Source organism: Balaenoptera acutorostrata, chromosome 1 (assembly GCF_949987535.1).
Source record: "Balaenoptera acutorostrata chromosome 1, mBalAcu1.1, whole genome shotgun sequence".
NCBI classification, from domain to species: Eukaryota; Metazoa; Chordata; class Mammalia; order Artiodactyla; family Balaenopteridae; genus Balaenoptera; species Balaenoptera acutorostrata.
The window spans coordinates 31,794,298-31,814,283 of record NC_080064.1 but is presented as its reverse complement, the minus strand read 5'-3'; the positions used below and the strand labels follow the sequence as shown (position 1 = coordinate 31,814,283).

Below are 19,986 nucleotides of genomic sequence, written 5' to 3'. Positions count from 1 at the left end.
AAGTACCTAAACTTCACAGCCTAAGCCAAAAAGTTGAAATGTCAAGTCTTACATTTAGGTTAAAAAAAGTAGCTATACAAGTTTAGGCACTAGGATTGCTGACAAAGTACTAGTTCCAGTGACTATCAGTGTGAACCACTTATACTTCATGGATATTAAAAAAAAAAATTCCATTCTGGAAAGCATTAATATTGTCCAGGTGCTAAACAGTCACTCTGAAGGCTGTATTGGTCAGTACTGCATTGTAGGTGTCAGACATTTGATGGATGTTGACAAGCTCAGTTGCATATAAAGGAGAGTGCGTTTGAAACTATAAGGCTGTGTTGTCCATTACGGTAGCCACTAGCCACATCTGGCAATTAAAATTAACCAAAATTAAAAATTCAGTTCCTCAGTCACACTGGCAACAATCGAGCAGTGTAGATGTAGAACATTTCTATCATCAGAGGAAGTGCTATTGGACGTTACTGTAGAAGGAATGGCTGAAGGAACTGAGTATGTTTAATGTGGAACAAAGAAGACAGTGGGTAATGAAGACTGTAATCTAATATTTGAGATGCTGTCGTGAAAAAGATGAAGACCACTGCTTATAGACTCTGGTATATAAGCTCCAGGGAGTGTGATTTTTGGCCTGAATAAGAGACTTTTAAACAAAATTTTACCACAGTGGAATTGGATGCCTATTGAGATAGTGAGCTCTCTTCCCTGGGATCTATTGAAGTGTATGCTGCATGTCTATCAGTCAGAGACACTGTAGAGTGGATTCTCTTTAGGTGAGAGGTTGGACTAGATGACCTCTAAGTATGTGTCCTACCTCTAACTTCGACATTCAGACAGAACCAAGTCCCAGATTTGCATACATGCTTTCCCTTCATAATCAAGAAGTTAGTTTCCTTGGAAGATCAGTACCACCACCCACGCCCCCTTCAGGAAGAGGATCCTCTTTTGTCAAATTTCCAATTCTAAAGCCTGACCAAAGAGTAAAAATTCCTCTAGCTTTCCCAAACATATTGGTGATAAGCATTTGCTTTGGTTTTCTTGCTTTATTCATTCCTTTGGTTTCTGATCTGAAGGAGGTCATAGAAGATGCAATGTTCTATGGGTGGACAGAATTACTGAAGAAGTAGGCTTTGGGTGGGGAGGAGGGGGAATCTGGTCCTGATGAGTGTGAAGTGGCAGGAGTATTCACTGTCAGTGATTTGCTGAAGAAAGAGGATAAGATATTCTCCCTTGCTTGCACTTGCTTTCCTATCAGGGTCCAGTTACCTGCTAGAACGAACTATCTCACCCATGACTCTGCCTTGGTTGAGGCTTTGCCCTCACTCTGGCTGGCTCCTCCTCCATACCTTTGCACATCCCAACCATATCCATTCCTTCTAGAACTATTCAGACGCCAGCTCCTTAGAGATGCTCCCATCCACCCAACTCCCGAGCATTTTAATCTGTACCTTTGACCTTACGATTTGATATCTCGTACGGAAACTACTTACGCAGAGGTCCGATCCCCATTAATCTTGAAGCAACTTGAGGGCATGCAGGGTCCAAGGCGGTTCCAGTTCTTTGCCCCTTGTGCCCCAGGACTTCGCGGGCATCAATAAATATTGGTTGGGCGAGCACAATAGTAGTAGTAGGACAGTCAATTCTCCCAAGTGCCCAGAGAGCATCTCCCATTGTGATGGCCTCCGGAGCCCGGAAGAAAGCAGGAGAGCGGTGAGGAGCAAGGTAAGTGGCTGGGCAGGACCGAAATGCGGGCTGGGGCGGAGGGCAGAGGGCTCAGGGCTCGGTCGGGCCGGGCCACCCTCCTCGTGACTCCTCCTCCCCCCTCCACGGCTCCGAGTCAGGTGATTCCGGGCACGTGACGGGCACCACCTACCTTGCTGCTCCCGAGTGGCAGCTCGGGCGGCCAATGAGGGGCCGGGTCCAGGCGCCGAGCCTATGAGAGACGGGCTCCGGGGGGCGGGCCGCATGGCGGTGGCGGCTGCCGGGGGCGGTGGCGGCGGCGGCCTGGGGAGGCGGCGGCCTGGCTCGGCCTGGCGTGGCCTGTCAGGGCGCGGGCGGCGGCGGCTCCAGCACCATGTCCCTGCAGTACGGGGCGGAGGAGACGCCCCTCGCCGGCAGTTACGGCCCGGCGGATTCGTTCCCAAAGGACTTCGGCTACGGCGTGGAGGAGGAAGAAGAGGAGGCGGCAGCCGCGGGCGGCGGGGTTGGGGCGGGGGCCGGCGGAGGCTGTGGCCCGGGGGGCGCTGACAGCTCCAAGCCTAGGATTCTGCTCATGGGGCTCAGGCGCAGCGGCAAGTCCTCCATCCAGAAGGTGAGTGGGGCCTCGCCGGCCCCTCCGCCCCTCCCCCTCCCTCCTCTCCCCGGGGGCGTGGGTGGCCGCCGGGGGGGAGGCCCCGAGGAGGGCGGCGGCCGGGCTGTCCCAGCGCGCTTTCTCTTCTCCTCCGGGGAGCAGAGCCCGGGCGCGGCCCTCGCCGGGACCCCGATCTTGGAGTCCACGCCCAGGTCAGCCGAGGCCGACTGGGTCCCCGCGCTCCCCGAGTGGCCGGAGCGAGGCAGGTGCCCGTGGCACCGCCTGGGACCTCGCCTCCTGGGACCCAGCCCCTGTGCCATTCACGAAACTGAGACTTGCTCCCCGGTTCTAACTTGGAGAACTTCCCACACTCCCTCCCCGGACCCGGTTGTGTTTGTCTCTCACTTCAGGTGATCTGAGTTTTCAGGGCTTCCCAGGTGAGCCCCAGGGAGCAGCGTCAGAAAGAGTAGTGACTAACTCTTTGGCCTTTGTAGTGCCTGCTCTTGTTACTAGTACGAAGGAGACTTCACTGTGACATTTGTGGGATTTGGGGGCTGTTCTTCCACCTATTTTAGTACTTGTGGCCCGGTGAGTGTAATTACTAGTGATTTTCCCCCGTTTGTGTGTGGCTACAAAAATCTTGAGACCTGGAGAATATTTGCAGACCTTTGTCAGTCCATGTGCTTTCACTTGGGGAATGTCGGGAACGGATGGAGGGTTCCTCACTTTTTAATGAGGGGGAAATAGAGGCAGGGTTGACCTTCATCAGCCATCGCTCTTACACACAAAGTGAGCTGGCGACAAAATGCTAGATACCTGGCCTTTTGCCCTTTCCACTCTGTTGCAGAGGTCTCTCCAAAATAAATCTCTGCATGATATTCTGTAGACATGATGTTTTTAAAAAGTAACCTTCTTCCACGTGTAATGGATTACTGTGTTTTATTTATCTTACTTTTACCTTTACAGCAAAATCTGAGTACATTTATGGTAGGTTTTTAGCAAACTGATTTTAATTCTTTTCACTTGTTATTCACTAAGCCTTGGGAGTAACTATCCATTTTCCTCATCTAGAAAGTAACAGAGAGGCAAATTTTGTGTTAGAATTGTATAGATTGTGATAATTGTGATTCTTAACAATTGCCTTTACCATTTCTTTGGGAGCTGTCTTTTCCCTGTCAACCCCCATTCTTTCCCCTCCCCACATATAGTCCTCCTCCCTCAATATGTCACTTTCTGCTTGGTATAATTTGCCTTTGTTTCATTTTTTCCACAAGGCTGCAAACCCATTGAGGGCAGGGTCCAGTCAGTTTCATTTCTGATTATTTCTCAGCCTGATGTGGGCATTCCGATAAGTTTTCAGTGAACAAAACTGCTTAAACTTTAGCTATAAGTTTTCATAATCTTAAAGCAGATTTTGGCAGAATTGATAGTTTTACAGAAAAAAAAAATCAAACTGAAATGAGAGACATTGCTACTGCTAGTATTGAATACAGACAGAAAATAGCAGAAACGTTTCAGCTTTTCTGGTGATTTGGTTTCAATAATTTGGTGTCTTCTGTTAGAAGTTAAAGGATAGTGGGTTCCAGTGGATACACCATTCACTTTTTACCTCTTTTAAAATTTTTGCTATAGGATCAAGTTCTTTAAATTATGTTAATTCAGGGTGGAGTTCTGTATTGTAAATAAAAAGTGGAGTAGTCATTAAATTGTTTTCTTTCTTTTGACAGGTGGTGTTTCATAAAATGTCACCCAACGAGACCCTCTTTTTGGAAAGTACCAACAAGATTTACAAAGATGACATTTCAAATAGCTCCTTTGTGAATTTCCAAATATGGGATTTTCCTGGGCAAATGGACTTTTTCGACCCTACTTTTGACTACGAGATGATCTTCAGGGGAACAGGAGCTTTGATATATGTCATTGATGCACAGGTAGTTAGAAATGATACTGTTTACTTTTCTTCTCTGGTGACGGAAGATGTAGGAACAAAGGAAAGTTGTTTATTTGTCATGTGCTTCTTGCAGCTTATTTCTTGGCCAGTAGATTCCCTAACAGTGCAAGAGATGTACCTGCAGAGGTGCTTTGGGAACAGGCATGCCATTGTACAAGTACAGAATATCAGATGACTAGGAGATACGGTTTATATCCCTGAGTTCTAGTTAGTGAGCAGCGTTCCGTTTTTGTTAATAGTAGATATGGCTGTACTCTCTTAACTATTACAGTAGTGATGTCACTCACTGAAAAGGTCTCATCAGTGCCCATAATATAAGGAGGAATGTGAGAACTGAGTCAGTAAATATTAAAGTGAATAGTTTCTTTAGTTGACCAAGTAGGGTTTAGCCTAACTAGCACTTATTGAGGGCCTAGCATGTGGCGGGCACTCAGACTGATGGGACGTGTCTCCATCCTTAAGAATCTTACTTTTTCTAAGCTTAAGCATTAGTTAGGAATGCTTTCTGAGTGACAGGCTCTGTAATGGGTGCTTTCGTATACATGACCTAATTAATTTCTTCACAAAACTGGGAGGTAGGTACTGTAATTCCGATTTTATGGATGAGTAAACTGAGATCACAGAGTTTAAGCAACCTGCTTAAAGTCACACATCTAATGAATGGCAGAGCTGGGATTACTTTAAAAATTCTTTTGGGAAGAAGTGTCCATTTCCCATTTCCTTTCCTTATATTATCAGTATTAAAAATTACAAGCATTAACTTGGTAGTTGAATTCTTTATCTTGAGCGATTGAAAATCTGTTTAGTGGTATAAGTTAATATATTTGGATGTTTGAATATTTATGAATAATTAGGATAATAATATTTTCTGTGGTTGGGGAAAGAGGTAGTTTGAGGCTTTCTTAACGTAAGATTTCTTTTTAAAAAATATTTTGTTCTGACTTACAGGATGACTACATGGAGGCTTTAACAAGACTTCACATTACTGTTTCTAAAGCCTACAAAGTTAACCCAGACATGAATTTTGAGGTTTTTATTCACAAAGTTGATGGTCTGTCTGATGATCACAAAATAGAAACACAGAGGGACATTCATCAAAGGGCCAATGATGACCTTGCAGATGCTGGGCTAGAAAAACTCCACCTTAGGTAACAACCTGTGTGTTTGATATGAGAGCCCTGAAAAGTGTGTAAATGTATTCCCATCTCTGTCATTACAAACACGTAGCTCTCTGTTACCGGTATACCCTTCCCAAATCTGTAATGTTTTTGATCTCTTTGTTGTTGAATTCAAGCAGGTTTGGGAGCCTGATGTTATTGAGAAGTTACTTTCCCCCTTTTTTGCATTTTCCCAGAGGTGAAGTGTGTTTCTGTAGGCGTGTTTACAAATTCATCTCAGGAGACTGGAGTCAGGCTGTTTCCTCATGGCATAAATCTGCTTTGGGGCTCCCCTCTCTTGGTTTCATTATTATTATTATTATTATTTTCCTTCTTGCCTCAGTTCAAGGAATCTCTGTCGCATTTGTTGTAAAAGTCTGTAGCTTGAGCTTCCACAGTATCTCTTTCAGTAGGAAGAGCCTTTTAAAGAGGGTACACTTTAAAGTCTGGACTCTAATGTATCTTGTTTATGTTTTTTAAAACACTTTATGCTTTTATGAATCTCTAAAAATTGGGTTAAGTGAGTGTATCTTATCAAGTTTAAAGAACTCTCAAGTTTAAAGAACTGCCGATTCATAAGTAAATATTAAGAAATTATTAAAGAACACCTACTAGATAGGATTGATGATTTGTGTACTTGTGTTCTGAAAGTGTATAAGAAATACTTCCTACATCTTATTTATTTATTTTTTTATGGTTTAGGTAGAAATGACTAATAAAAAATACCCAAGAAAATGTTCTTTTGATGATATGAACAGCTTAAAGGGGAAGCAGGCGAGAGACAAACCATAGCTATTTCCTTATCCCTGGTCTGTTATAATGACTTTTCTATAGGCTCAAGCCAACCCCCATTTTTCAACCCCTAATATTCTCTAGTGCCTCTGGCTCCAAGATCTTTCTGTTATTCTCCTAGGAAACCACATAGAAAAGTCTCATTGACCTCTAGCCTGGATTAAAATATGTGCAAGTAATTCAGGCTTTAAAAAAATTCAGCAGTATTTGTAGGAGAAAGTGAAAGTATCTTCCCATAAAATTCTTCAATCTTATCCTTCCACCATGAATGATGGATTTTAAGCCATGGTTGTCCTGTGTTCTCCAGTGCCCATGGGAACCCTTCTGATCCTCTTAACACCATGTCTGTGTCCCTTTCCAGGGCATCCCACCTCACTGGTACGCACCATCCCTTTTTCCAGTTCTCTGTGGGGTGCTAGGCCTTGTTAACAGCATTAAGCTTTATTAGTAACTAGCAGGCCTATGGATGAGGCTGTATTTGATTTCCAATTTCCAGAAACTTAGCTTACTATAAAATGCCCTGTGGCTTGGAGGTTCTTCCCTGTCCCCATCCGCCTCCAAGCCTCATAGTTCCTGCAGGACCTTCTCACACTGCTAAAATATTCCTTTGACCCTAGTGCCTGTGGGGGGATCATCTTGGTCTCACCTGTGCCGTTGTTCTAACATCTAGATTAGAGCCCCATCTAGGTTAGCTTCTTAGGTGAGCTCTTTGAAAGTATCTTTAAATTAGGTACAAAGTGTGATATAAACAGTTATGTGTCTCTGACTTTGTAATTTGTGTTTATAATTATATAATGGATACAACTTTATAACGAAGAGTATATTTCCTGAGTGAAAAAGTAAGTATTTCCTGAGTGAAAAAGTAGGTACAGTAGGTAAAAGTAGACCACACTGTTATTGTTAAAGGTCTCTCTCTCAAATACGTGTTTTGTTAAATCTACAAAATTTACTTCACTGTCTATCCTCTTAGGCCTCCAGATAGCTGTTCCATTCTCTCTAGAGCCCCTGCTCTCATCCTCCTTAATATGTTATTTACATAAATTCTAAGCTCCAGTTTTATTCATTCATTTATTCACCAGATGTTTATGAGCACTCTTCAGGGTAGTGGGCCTGCAGCTGTGAGCAAGGCTGACAGAGTCTCTGTCCTCATGGAGCTTATATTCTGATGAATGAGACAGCTCAGAAGCACTTATAAATAAATGTATAGTATAATTTTAAGTACTTACCAGTGCTGTGAAGAAAAACAAATTAGGGGAAAGGGGTTGAAAGTAATGGGTACAGGGGTACTATTTTAGGTAGGGGGGTCAGGAAGGAACTTTCTGAAGCGGTAACATTTTAGTAGAGACCTGTATTGTATTCTTGTTTAATAAATGTCACCTATCTCCTATGAGCTTTCTCTTGGTTTTTCTCTTGGTTTTTGTCAGTTATGGGCTTAAGAAACCAAGGTTTTTGGATCAGATTGCAAAGACTTAGGTGAATATTCAGGTTTCTGCATCTGAAAATGCTTTCCTGAGTACTGCCTCAATTGCCCTCTGTGTAAATGCGATAAAGGGATGGAGAGCTACAAGCCAGGTGGGGAAACTGCATTTGTCATCTTGCATGATGGGGATGGTACACAAGATAAAGAGGCTTTATTTGAACTTACGGAAATCAAATGTTAAGAAACTTAAAATTTTATGTATCATGATAATTGTCACTGGACTTAAGATTTTTCAAATTAATCAAACTATGTTGTGTTTTTCAGCTTTTATTTGACTAGTATCTATGACCATTCAATATTTGAAGCCTTTAGTAAGGTGGTGCAGAAACTTATCCCACAACTACCGACCTTGGAAAATCTATTAAATATCTTTATATCAGTAAGTGAGCTATTTAATTCACTGTAGTTTCTGGTTCTGTTTTTGTTGAATATATTTGTGTTATCAAGTTCTCCAAAAAATGGCTGGAATTAGTCTGAATCAAGCTGAAGGACTAATGATACAATTAAATGTAAAGTAAGTAATAAAAACGTTTAAAAAATGGCTTGAGTTATTTTCTAAATTTTTTCCTTAATACTCACTTTTTTTGTTTTAAAATGCCCTGATGAAAAATTTTCTCATGCTTTCTGAATTAATATCTTCATGGTATCTGTTTCCTGAAGGAAGAGTAGAAAGTAGGGTAGACTGGGTTTTGGGAATTGGACTTAATCTCTGCCTTACTGGAGGTCACATTGAAAAATTGATCCTTTCCTTGCTAACTATAATCTGTGTCATATTTCACATTTCTTATTTTGAGGATTCAGCTTAATAAAAAAGGATATTCTTCCAATAAATTTAGCATTCAGCCATATTCAGCAATATGAATATTCAGCAATATTTCCCAAACATTTCTTTGAAGGACTCAATGTGTAGTGATCCCCAATTCTTTGGGCTTTTTGGGTTATGCTAGATGTTGACGTGAAACATTCTTTTATGGTTTGCTAATTGCCACATCAAGCCTTTCTGGTAGCAAGGTCATTTGAATCAAAGATTGACTATTGCCACAAAAAGGATTATTGAGAATGTAGCATGGCTTGATTTTTGGAGAATTTTTTGGGTGTGTGTGTGGCGTCTTAGGAAATAATTCATTTAAGTAAAGAGGATGAAGAAAAAACAAATTTGACTGGTGCGATTATGTCAGTAAATCAGAGCAGAGAAATAATTCCACTTTTATTCTTTGGATAAGAGAAGTGTCTCCTAAGCAAGTACTATTTGCTCTTGGTTTTAGGTTGTATAATTAAAAATGCTCTTGGATGTTAATCAGTGATTCAAGATCTTTGATAAGTTTACAAATTGTGATTCTTAAAAAAAAAATGAACACTCAATTTTGTTTTTTCAAGAATTCAGGTATTGAAAAAGCTTTTCTCTTCGATGTTGTCAGCAAAATCTACATTGCAACAGACAGTTCTCCTGTGGATATGCAGTCGTATGAACTTTGCTGTGACATGATTGATGTTGTAATTGATGTGTCTTGTATATATGGGTAAGTTGTACATATATATTTCTGCAAGATCTCAGATATGGGGAAGACCACCAGCTTGATTTGTCAGGGGGATTAATTTCTGAGGCGTCTAGCAAGTACTGTATGAAGTAGAATTGTTCTGACCATAGTGCTTCAACTTGGAGCATGATTTCTGTGTGGGTGGGCTGCTGGGTCTTACTCCTTCGGAATAGGTGGATGAGAGCGGTGTGACTAGTGCCAGACTTACTATCACTGAAAGTTTCACCCGCTATTATTTGGGGGGTTTGTACTGTGTCTTCTCACTACTGCGACTTAGCTAGATCAATAAATAAGATTAATTATTTAAAACACTCTGAATAACAAAGTATGTACTGGTTCCTAATTTAATCTCAGGTTTTGTGGAACTGAGGGATCCTTAATCTTTCAGAGAGCTCAGAAACAAGGAAATCAGAATTCTGGATGTCAGAAGAACTTACAAACATTTGACCTGTACATCTAAGTTTCCAAAATAAGTCTCTAAAATATAAACTCTTGTTTTATGCAAATTTACCACACTCTATACAGAAATTTGTAAAAGCTGGCAAAGAAGTGATTTTGTAGAATAGCCCAGAGGACAAGTGAAAACTTTGGTGAACTTACTGGTGTTTCAAAAGCCAGTAACCTCTGCAGCCTCTAATAGCCCTGATTCATCTCATGTATTAATGTCAGTCCTCACAATGCACTTTCTTGATGCTCTGACATTACCTTTGCTTTCTGATACCTGTGTCCTTTATCTGTTGTTCCTCTCTGCTCCACCTAGTCTAAATTCCTCTTTCATCTCTCTGTCCCTACCCTTTACCTTGCTCTCTCCGCCTGACTTGTCAGTGTCTTTGTCCAGCTGCCTCTGGGTAGGAGAATGCATTTGTGTTACCTCTTCTTTACCTGTCTATCCTTGTCTTGCATTCCTGTCTCCCTTTCAGTTTTGTGATTATATGCTCTCCTTTGTTTTTATTCTTTCCACAGTGAAAATGAGATTTTGTCCGTAGGTTATGCAGAAAAGTTTCATGTTCCTATTCCTAATTTTAAAAATGGATGAATAGAACATTCGCTTTTTCTTTAAAACAAATCAAATTTTCATAAGCCAATTTTTATAACTAAAAAAATCAAATTTAGTTATAAAGTTTATTTTCAGTATAAGGTACACTGTAAACTACATTATATATGATAAAGTACATTATAAAAAAGAGAAATAGCTACTACTTCGTTATTCTTAACACAATATATGTGTGCAATTCGGTATGCTTTATTGAAGTTCAGTTTGCTGCTTATTTGATTTTTTTTTTTTTTTTTTTGCCTGCATTGGGTCTTCATTGCTGCGCGTGGGCTTTCTCTAGTTGTGGCGAGCAGGGCTACTCTTTGTTGCAGTGTGCGGGCTTCTCATTGCGGTGGCTTCTCTTGTTGCGGAGCATGGGCTCTAGGTACACGGGCTTCAGTAGTTGTGGCACGTGGGCTCAGTAGTTGTGGCTTGCGGGGTCTAGAGCACAGCCTCAGTAGTTGTGGTGCACAGGCTTAGTTGCTCTGTGGCATTGTGGGATCTTTCTGGACCAGGAATCGAACCTGTGTCCCCTGAATTGGCAGGCGGATTCTTAACCACTGTGCCACCAGGAAGTCCTGCTTACTTGACTCTTGATTTACGTTTTTTGAACGGGACCGTATTTACTTATTTTAGTTTTTGTATTTACTCCTTTTTCACTGATGGCAGTTTTCATATTTCAGGTCGTTCTTTATTTGTAGAGGGTGTCAGCACCAATTAGTGTGAGGGAAGATTGGAAACCTGCTGTGTTCCATGCATCCTAGGTGAACAAGGTGATGTGAGCGCATGGAATGAATACTGCAGCATGGGCTGGGCACCCATAGCTAAACACAGCTTCTGTTCCAATAAGGGCGAGCCGGCATTCTCCTTTCTCAAAAGACATATATACACTACCAAACGTAAAATAGATAGCTAGTGGGAAGCAGCTGCATAGCACAGGGAGATCAGCTCGGTGCTTTGTGACCACCTAGAGGGGTGGGATAGGGAGGGTGGGAGGGTGGGAGGGAGGGAGATGCAAGAGGGAAGAGATATGGGAACATATGTATAATTGATTCAGTTTGTTATAAAGCAGAAACTAACACACCATTGTAAAGCAATTATACTCCAATAAAGATGTTAAAAAAAAATGTTCAGGAAACTGGGTGGAAAGCCTTATTGTGCAAATGTGACAAAACGCTGAGTTGGGAAACCTCTAATGAATGATACTTTGTTTTAAAACAGGTTAAAGGAAGATGGAAGTGGAAGTGCTTACGACAAAGAATCTATGGCCATCATCAAGCTGAATAACACAACGGTCTTGTATTTAAAGGAGGTGACTAAATTTTTGGCACTGGTCTGCATCCTTAGGGAAGAAAGTTTTGAACGAAAAGGTAATAATGCATTTTAAAAAGCTTTCTTTAAGTTCTTTGTCATAATTTCTTAGGTTCTTGAAAGCAAGAAAAAACAATATTGCAGTGTTAGAGGATTTACCAGCTCAGACTACTTTTGTACCTTCCCGTCCACGTACAGTGCAGACTTTCTCCTGCCTTTTTTTGGTCTTTTATTTTAAATCAAGTTTTTTATTCCAGCCTCTCTGAATTTACATCCTTCCATTACCTGTCTAACTGCCTACAGTTTGGCTTCCACCTGAACCAGTCTGCTGAGGCTGTTTGAGAGGTTACCTGGTCTCCTTCTTGCTGCATTCAGTGGCCTTTTCTCATTCTGTGGCCTCTTCAGGCTTCTGAAGCATGTGACCCTGTCAGTCCCTCCTCCCTCAAGCTTTCTTCTCCCTGCTTCCCTAAAGCAGAACTCGCCGGGTTCTTCTCTGTGTTTGTTTCTCTGACCACCTGTCCTGTTTCTTCTGTTTTTCTTTTTCTGAGTGTTCTTCAGAGCCAGGTCTCCTGCTCACTTCTTCACTTAATTCTCCTGGTCAGCGCATCTCATCCGTGCCTTCAGTTAATCTTCTCTGTGTAGTTGATTGAAAAATTCACCTCTCCAACTCTGGCTTGGGCCTGTGTTTCCATCCTGTGTTTGGAGCTGTTAGTAAGACATCTTCACTTAAATATTTTATCTTGTCCATGGGGTCAAAAACTGATGAATATTTTCCCCTTTGTTTCATGACCCTCCCGGCTACTCTACTTCTGTTACTCATTATGCCATTTTTCTGGTGTCCAAGCTTAGCTATGTGCAGTCAGGTAATCGTATGGTGTAATTGCACATGAGGCTCTTGCAGATCATCTCACAGAGGGCATTCTGTGTTTTCCTTTTTCCATTCTTTTCCTGTGTTTACATTCAATTTTCATCAAATCTTACCATTTGTTTCTGGGAACTGTTTCTCGGGTGTCCTTTCCATTTCCACTGTTGGTGACTCCAATCCGAGTCCTCATTCCTCCAGCCTGTGGTGCTGCATTCAACATATATATTAAGGGCTCAGCATGTATCATCTTTTATTCTAAAGGCAGACTAGTTTTCAGAAAATTCCTTTCATCATGTTATTTAACTACTCAAGGATCTATAGTAACTCTCTGTTATTCACTGCAACAAGTCCCTGCTCTTCTGCCTGGGTTTTTGTGATATTAATTAATATTGAATGAATTAATATTATTTCATTGATGTTGATATTAATGAAATATTTTAGATATACAAAGTGTTTTGGGTACAAGAAAAATGTGAGTATTCACCTTTGAGTTTAAGAACTGAAACATGACAAATATATATTTGTCTTCTGTGTGTTTCTCAGTTGAAACCCCCTCTTGTGCTCTGTTGTAGTGTTTTCTTTTTCCTGTGCATGATTTAGTCTTTCACTTCATATCTATCCTTAAACAATATAGGGTATTATGTATCTTTGTGTAAATAATGTCCAAATGTAAGTTGTCTTCTGCAACTTGCTTGTTTCTCTTCATTCAAGATTGTTTTTGAGATTCATCCATATCGATAGATGTAGCTCCAGTTCGTTCATTCAGTTGTCACTGCCACACAGTAGTCTATGGATTGCATGTACCACAATTTATATTCTTCTTGCTGGACATGTAGATGATTTTTAAGATTACAAATAGTTTTGCAAGAAATGCTCATGAACAAGTTTGCCTTTGCACATATGGAGAATTTCTCAAGAGTAATAAGTATTTAGGAGTGGAATTTATAGAGGACATATGTCTTCAGCTTTATAAGGCATTATTGAATTGCTCTCCAAAGTGGCTTTATTTTCACCCCAGACAGTGCATTGTGGGAGTTCTTGTCACTTCAGGTCCTTGATAATGTTTGATATTGTTAGACTGTTTAGTTATTGTCAGTCTGGTAGGTGTGAAATGGTATCTCATTTGGCTCTGGTTTTTATTTCTTTAATTACGGGTTAGAGCAAGCATCTTTTTCACTGCAGGTACCCTTTTATGTCTGTTCAGGTGTCTTCTCTGGTTATTTATCTGTTCATATACTTTTATCTTTTTTGTACTGTGTGTTTTTTGTACTTCTTAGGAGTTCTTTATTTTTCTCCATTCTAATCTTTAAAAATTTAAAAAACTTTTGGTTATGGAAATTTTCAAATATACACAAAAGTAGACTAGCACAGCAATTCCATGTACCCATCTCCCTGTTTTCACAGTCATCAAGACATGGTCAATCTTATTTGCTGTATATCCTCCTCACAACTAAATTATTATCTTTTGCTCTTTTGTTGTGGAAACTGTCAAACATAAAAAAGTAGAGAAAATAATGTGAGGAACCCCTTTTTATCTATCACCCAGATTCAACAGTTATCAAAATCATAGCCATTCTTATTTGCTTGCTATACCTTTTTCCCTACTGGGTTATTTTGAAGCAAATCTCTAACATCAAATCATTTTGTCTATACAGATTTCAGCAGGCGTCTGTAAGAGGTAGTGCGCTTTTTAAAGCATAGCAGTATTACCATCAGTAGATGTGTTTAAAAAAAAAAATTAACAGTGATTTCATAATATCATCAAATATCCAGCCAGTGTTCACATTTCCTTGATTGTCAGTTTAATTTTACCATTTGCATAGAAGTCAATTTTAATGTAGTTGAACTTATAAAAACTTTTATTTTTTCCTGAATCTGAAGGACCTCCGTAATTTGACTCTAACCTGCTTATTCAGACTCCATTCCCAGTACTTCTCCCCAAAATTCTCTGCCCCTATCTCCAGCCAGACCAGTGTCTTTCCTGTTTTCCACCTGTGTGCTGTGTTTCCTCATTGCCAGCTCCCTGCTGTTGTCTTGAGATTCTGCTCTTCTTTCCTGCCTGATTAAATCCTGCCCGTATCCTCAGAGCTCTGCCTCACACCTGAAGCTTTCATTGCTGCTCTTGCCCTGCACTTGGCTCTCCCACCTTTGGACTTCTTTCACAGTAGTCATTTTAACATCAGATTGTTGTGATTTCTTTCTTGTGTGCTGTCTTTACATCCCAGTATCCTCGAGGACGTAAGTCCTCTCTTTCTGCTCTGCCCTTCTCAGCACTGGCTTCTATTCTCAAGTTCTCCTCGTGATCTGGAATGGCTCCTGGAGCTCCAGCAATCTTATCCATATTCTGGACATTAAGGAGGAATGGGGAGGAATAGGGAAGTCTTCCTTTTAAGGAGACTTCACAGAAGTCTCACACACTTGAATTTATCTCAGTGGCCAGAATTGGTCATGTGTCCATATGTACCTGTAGGGAGCCCTTTGTTTGACCGAAATCTTATTTGGAAGCCAGTTCATAAAGCAGATGAGGACGGAGCTGCCTTACCTCCCCTACAGGGGAAGCAGGCTTCCTGAGGCTCTGCCTGATGGGCCTCTCTGACACCTCCCAACCCCATGGCTCTACTGAGCAGTTTGCAAAACTGTTGTTCCAACTGTTTCCTTCAGCTTTTCTTTGGCTGCCTCAGAGACTTGTAAAAGGAAAAGCTTGATAAATCAAAAAGTATTTTACTTTCACTTTAGATTTCATTGTAAATTTTCTTAGCAAATTTGTCTTCCTGATTGCTTTTTTATTTTTTAATTTTTTTAATTTTTTAAAAATTTTTATTTATTTATTTATGGCTCTGTTGGGTCTTCGTTTCTTGTGCGAGGGCTTTCTCTAGTTGTGGCAAGCGGGGGCCACTCTTCATCACGGTGCTCAGGCCTCTCACTATCGCGGCCTCTCTTGTTGCGGAGCACAGGCTCCAGACGCACAGGCTCAGTAATTGTGGCTCATGGGCCCAGTTGCTCCGCGGCATGTGGGATCTTCCCAGACCAGGGCTCGAACCCGTGTCCCTTGCATTGGCAGGCAGATTCTCAGCCACTGCGCCACCAGGGAAGCCCCTGATTGCTTTTTTATTTACCCTGTTCACTTCCAGGCCCCAGAGGTAACCAGTGTTAACACTTGGGCATACGCTTCATCATGTTTCCAGTGTGAAGAATTCCTCAATTGGATATATGTTTTTAAATACATATCAATTATTTTTTTTCTGTCACCAAATGTTTCCTAGCAGATAGTCTCACAGTTGACATTCAGGAGGCCTGATCTCCTTTTTCTCTCCTGCAGGTTTAATAGACTACAACTTCCACTGTTTCCGAAAAGCTATTCATGAGGTTTTTGAGGTGGGTGTGACTTCTCACAGGAGCTGTGGTCACCAGACCAGTGCCCCCAGCCTGAAAGCGTTGACACACAACGGCACGCCACGAAATGCCATCTAGCCTGAATGCCGGTGGTCAGGGTCTGTGCCAGCTTATTCTTCACTGCAGGGTCAGATGCCACGTGCTACAGGACATGGAAGTTGCCGCTTGTGGGAATCTGGTGCCTGTTGCACTAGAGACAAGGGGTAGAGTTTCTCATTTGGATGAAAACCCCTTCAACCAGTGGTGTGCAACTGAAGCTACTATTTCTTTTTTTTAAAAAAATGGCAAAAAAGAATTCTATAGACCACAGACCTCAAGTGTCTTTCTCCTCTTGGGGGTCCTACTTTAAGTAGTTGGGATATTTTGGACCTGGAGATAACATCACTTACCCATCCTTACCAGAGAATGTTGCTGTCAATTACCAGTTGAAAATAATAGAAAGAACTGAGTTTTTATATGCTTCGCTTAGATTTTCATTTGAGTAGTCTCTGAAAATCCTGCCTTGCTTAAGTTCTAACACTGCCTCTCAGATTTCAATTTTGGACCTTGCACACCTCAGACCTTCTAAATGCATTTGCTTGCTAACTCAGAAGACACATGGTCTGACTGCAGCAAAGGACATTCCTGTATTTGTTTCTGAAGAAATGAGAAAATTTTATGCTGCATCAAGTCGAGAGCAAGGCTCAACAGTGGCCACTGCATTAGTTCCCTCGGAAGTGTTGAAGAACAAACTTTAAAACAGAAGAAAATGTTTGCACCTGTGTTTTGGGTACCAGATACCTGGGTTCTTGCTCCCACGTTAGATAAATGATTCTGATCACTGTAACAAAGGGAATTAAAAAAAAATTTGTTTTCCCCGCAATCTCCTCCTCTTAGGAGGGAAACTCATTATGTCACTGAATTCTGTAGCTCACTTTTCTTTAAACTTGATACCAGCCCCCACATTCCTTTTATTCTGAGCTATCGAGATCCTTTAAGAATTGCTGTTTCGTTGATCCTGAATGACCCTAAGGCGCTGGTGGGCTGCCCACTGGGACTTGAAGAGAGCACGTGGCACCACGACGTGTCGTTAAACATACTTCGTCTTCAGTATTCTGACGCCAAGTGTCAACTGTGGTACTTTCTTCACCTAGGATATTAATTCATAATTGTTTCTTTTTGTTGAAGGTTGATACCCTTTTCCATTGACTTAAACTTACACGTTATTTTTACTCCACATGCCCAGTAGTCATATATTCCAAAGCCACTGGACCACTTGAGTACATAAGTGCCACTGTTTAATGAAATATGTATATTCAGGTCTGTAAACCTAACCGTGTGACTTGGAGTGCTTCCTGCAGACGATTCTGACTGTTGAGTATTTACATGGACCATGGTGATATCCAAAAAAAAAAATGCTTTTATATTTATAGATTATTTCATTGAACTATATAAAATGGGTATCAATAAATGTATTTACTCCAGAATAAGTTTTTTATTTGCCTAAGGTAATAGAAGGTTGGGGTGATGGAACATTGGCTTGTCCTGCTCTGTCATTATCCATTTCTTCTTCTTCTTTTGCTGCCTCATATGGTTAAAATGCCTTATGTTTCAGGACTTCCAAGTTCTGTCCTGTTGCAGGAATTTCATGCCTTGTGTCCAGGTACCGTCTCCTGGCCCATTTCTGTTTAGGGTAGGAGGTCTAGGTAAAAATGGTGTTTCATACCAACAGATCTCCCTCATGGTGGGGAGTATCCAGGGCCTGGCATAATTGATGTATGATATCCAAACCAGGAAGCGGTTCAGGGGATGAGATGAGTAGAATACAGTATACAAAATTTGTACCGATTCCAGCTCATTTTTCATTTCTTCCGGTTTCTGAGATACTCATTATTGACCCTTCAGTGTAAGTTCTGCTTACATAGTTAGGTTGGGTCTCAACTGGTTGGAGTAAAGTATACATCAGTTTATAGAAAGGAGGGAGGTAGAGGTTGAAAGATCTTTAATTTCATGATTGGATTACTTTAGTTAATTTTAAAACAATTGGAAATCACAAAAATAGATTTTAAAAAAAGCTTAAAATACTATCTAATCCTGTATCCTTTTTCAGATTATGGGAACTGAAGTCCAGAGGAGTAAAGAACATTGTCTAGGGTAATAGATGGGATGAACATGTTAACTTAAACTCCAAATCAGGGTACTGTTGAGAGCGGAAGGGATGCCATTAATAATTATGCCAGAGCAAAGGGTGTAAACTACGCTGTTCTGGGTAAACCAGGGGGCAACCCAGTCATAGATCTAGTTAGTGGTGAAGTGGGGGCCTGTGCTGCCTGCCTCATCTCCAGCCTCAGGCTCCCATTGGCTCAATGGAGATGATGCCTCAAGATGAGTGTACCGTGGCACATAGGTGCCCAAGAAATATTTTTTCCTACTACTATGGAAAATTATAAATACAGGGAGTGATTAAGGAGAACAGGTGAAAACTGGTGGAATAGAAATAAAGTGAATGAAGAAAGGGGACAACTCAGGAAAAGGAAATGGAAAAATCAGAAAACTATCAAGGAGGGTTTGCCTGAAATGTTTTGCATCTCGATGGGTGTTTATCTGCACCTGGCTACCTCAGAGAGCTGGGAGAGATGGTGAAATAAAACCTTTTAAATCTTTTGCAGCAGGGTGTTTGAGCTGTTTTACATACCACTACCTCTCCTGTTCACACACATACATACACACATCCACACATGCATGTGTGTACACACACAGACACGTATGTAATGATGTCCCAATACAGAATGCTCAAGTTATTTGGAATTGTATTAATTTATCTCCTACGTTTAGCATTCTTTGTGTACACAGAGAAACAAGTGATTTTAAAGATAAAATTACGATTGTCACAAGTTTAATGTGTGTGATTCGTGGGCTTTGTTAAGATTCTCTATCTGTCCTGTTTTGTTTTGCAAATGCTGACAGCTCTTCCAGTTATATCCAGAAGAGGTTCATTAGTGGATATCATTATTGTTTTTCACCTAAGCTAGCAAAGTAACTTTAAACACTCCCCTTCTTTCCCCCAGAGACCCTGAAGGAACACAGTCTTCCAAGGGACTATAGGTGGCAGCTGGGCATAGCTGGAGCGTATTTCTGTTAATAGCATCTTCCTTAAACTGCTCCTACAGAGTTGGGAGTCTGGACGTGTAAAGAGCACGCAGGAGGGACGTGAAGGGACAGCAACTACTACAGATTATTTCAGGTGGTTTCTATGTGTATTACCTCACGTAATCTTCACAGTACCTGGTGAGGTAGGTCCTCTGTTCTATTTGCAGATGGGGAAACAGGCCTGGAGAGGCCTAATAGTGAGTGGTGGAGCTAGAATTGGAATCCATGCAGTTTGATTCTAGAACCTGCATCCTTAAATCACCACTTGACCTTGCTTCCCTAGTAGGGAGGGAGGGTTTACTCATGGGGTGTTTTGCAGAAAATGAATTCTATAGTTAAATTTTGGAAACAGCATTCTGTAGTCTCTTCTTGGAGATTTACTATGTACAGTCAAATATTAAATTCTCTGAAAAGACCTGCAATAGAGAAATCTACCTTGGTTTATATCCCATGTTCCTAAGTTTGACTGTTTTAAGAAATGCCTATTCAAGCAGCATATAATAAATATACCGAAGGACACTTTACTGGAGTATTTTCAGTGGGATTGGAAATAGGATTTTTATTCCATTTCCCAAGTGTCTTAATACAACCATTAGTGGACTGGTGGTAAAATAAGAGGAAATCTTGTGCATTTTCACAATTGAGATGAGTAGCTCATGCTGTTCCTTCAGCCTGGAATCTGCTTCCCTTGGCTTATTCTGTTCATCCTACCAAGGTCAGCTTAAATGCCATATCTTCTACAAAAGCCCTCTAACCACTCCCCCTCCCCTGCACCTTGACATGGGTGGGTCTGTTCTCTGCTCCCTTTCTTGGTGACTTGCTTATCACCTGTCCTTATAGGTAGTGATGGGGAAAGCATATTTTCTAATCTGTAGCATTTCTCCAATATCCCGTATGTTGAAGAAAATCCATGCTCATTTAAATGTCCCTCATTGCAGCTTTCATGTGAAGGCAGATGCTTTTCTGGTGTGGGCAGTAGCTTGTCTAGCCTTTTACCCGGTCTGGCTGCAGTGTCCGTTTCCTTAGTGCTTGACCTCTAGGTGGCGG

General features: G+C 41.1%; 1 protein-coding gene across 1 annotated transcript; it reads left to right on the top strand.

The window, feature by feature from the left end:
• The first annotated feature begins 1,855 nt into the window (after positions 1 to 1,855).
• Positions 1,856 to 18,457, top strand: RRAGC (Ras related GTP binding C). Its single transcript, XM_007182561.2, has 7 exons — positions 1,856 to 2,311; positions 4,018 to 4,221; positions 5,190 to 5,389; positions 7,935 to 8,049; positions 9,048 to 9,190; positions 11,463 to 11,611; positions 15,737 to 18,457. The coding sequence occupies exons 1-7, from the start codon at positions 2,075 to 2,077 to the stop codon at positions 15,886 to 15,888; spliced, it is 1,200 nt and encodes a 399-aa protein (XP_007182623.2). The 5' UTR covers positions 1,856 to 2,074; the 3' UTR covers positions 15,889 to 18,457.
• The last annotated feature ends 1,529 nt before the right edge of the window (positions 18,458 to 19,986 follow it).

Excerpts from the sequence above, each read along its gene's own strand:
- RRAGC (XM_007182561.2), top strand. The coding sequence starts at position 2,075 with ATGTCCCTGCAGTACGGGGCGGAGGAGACGCCCCTCGCCGGCAGTTAC. Across the intron at positions 4,222-5,189 it reads TATATGTCATTGATGCACAG|GATGACTACATGGAGGCTTT; the intron begins GTAGTTAGAAAT and ends TCTGACTTACAG. Across the intron at positions 11,612-15,736 it reads AGAAAGTTTTGAACGAAAAG|GTTTAATAGACTACAACTTC; the intron begins GTAATAATGCAT and ends TCTCTCCTGCAG.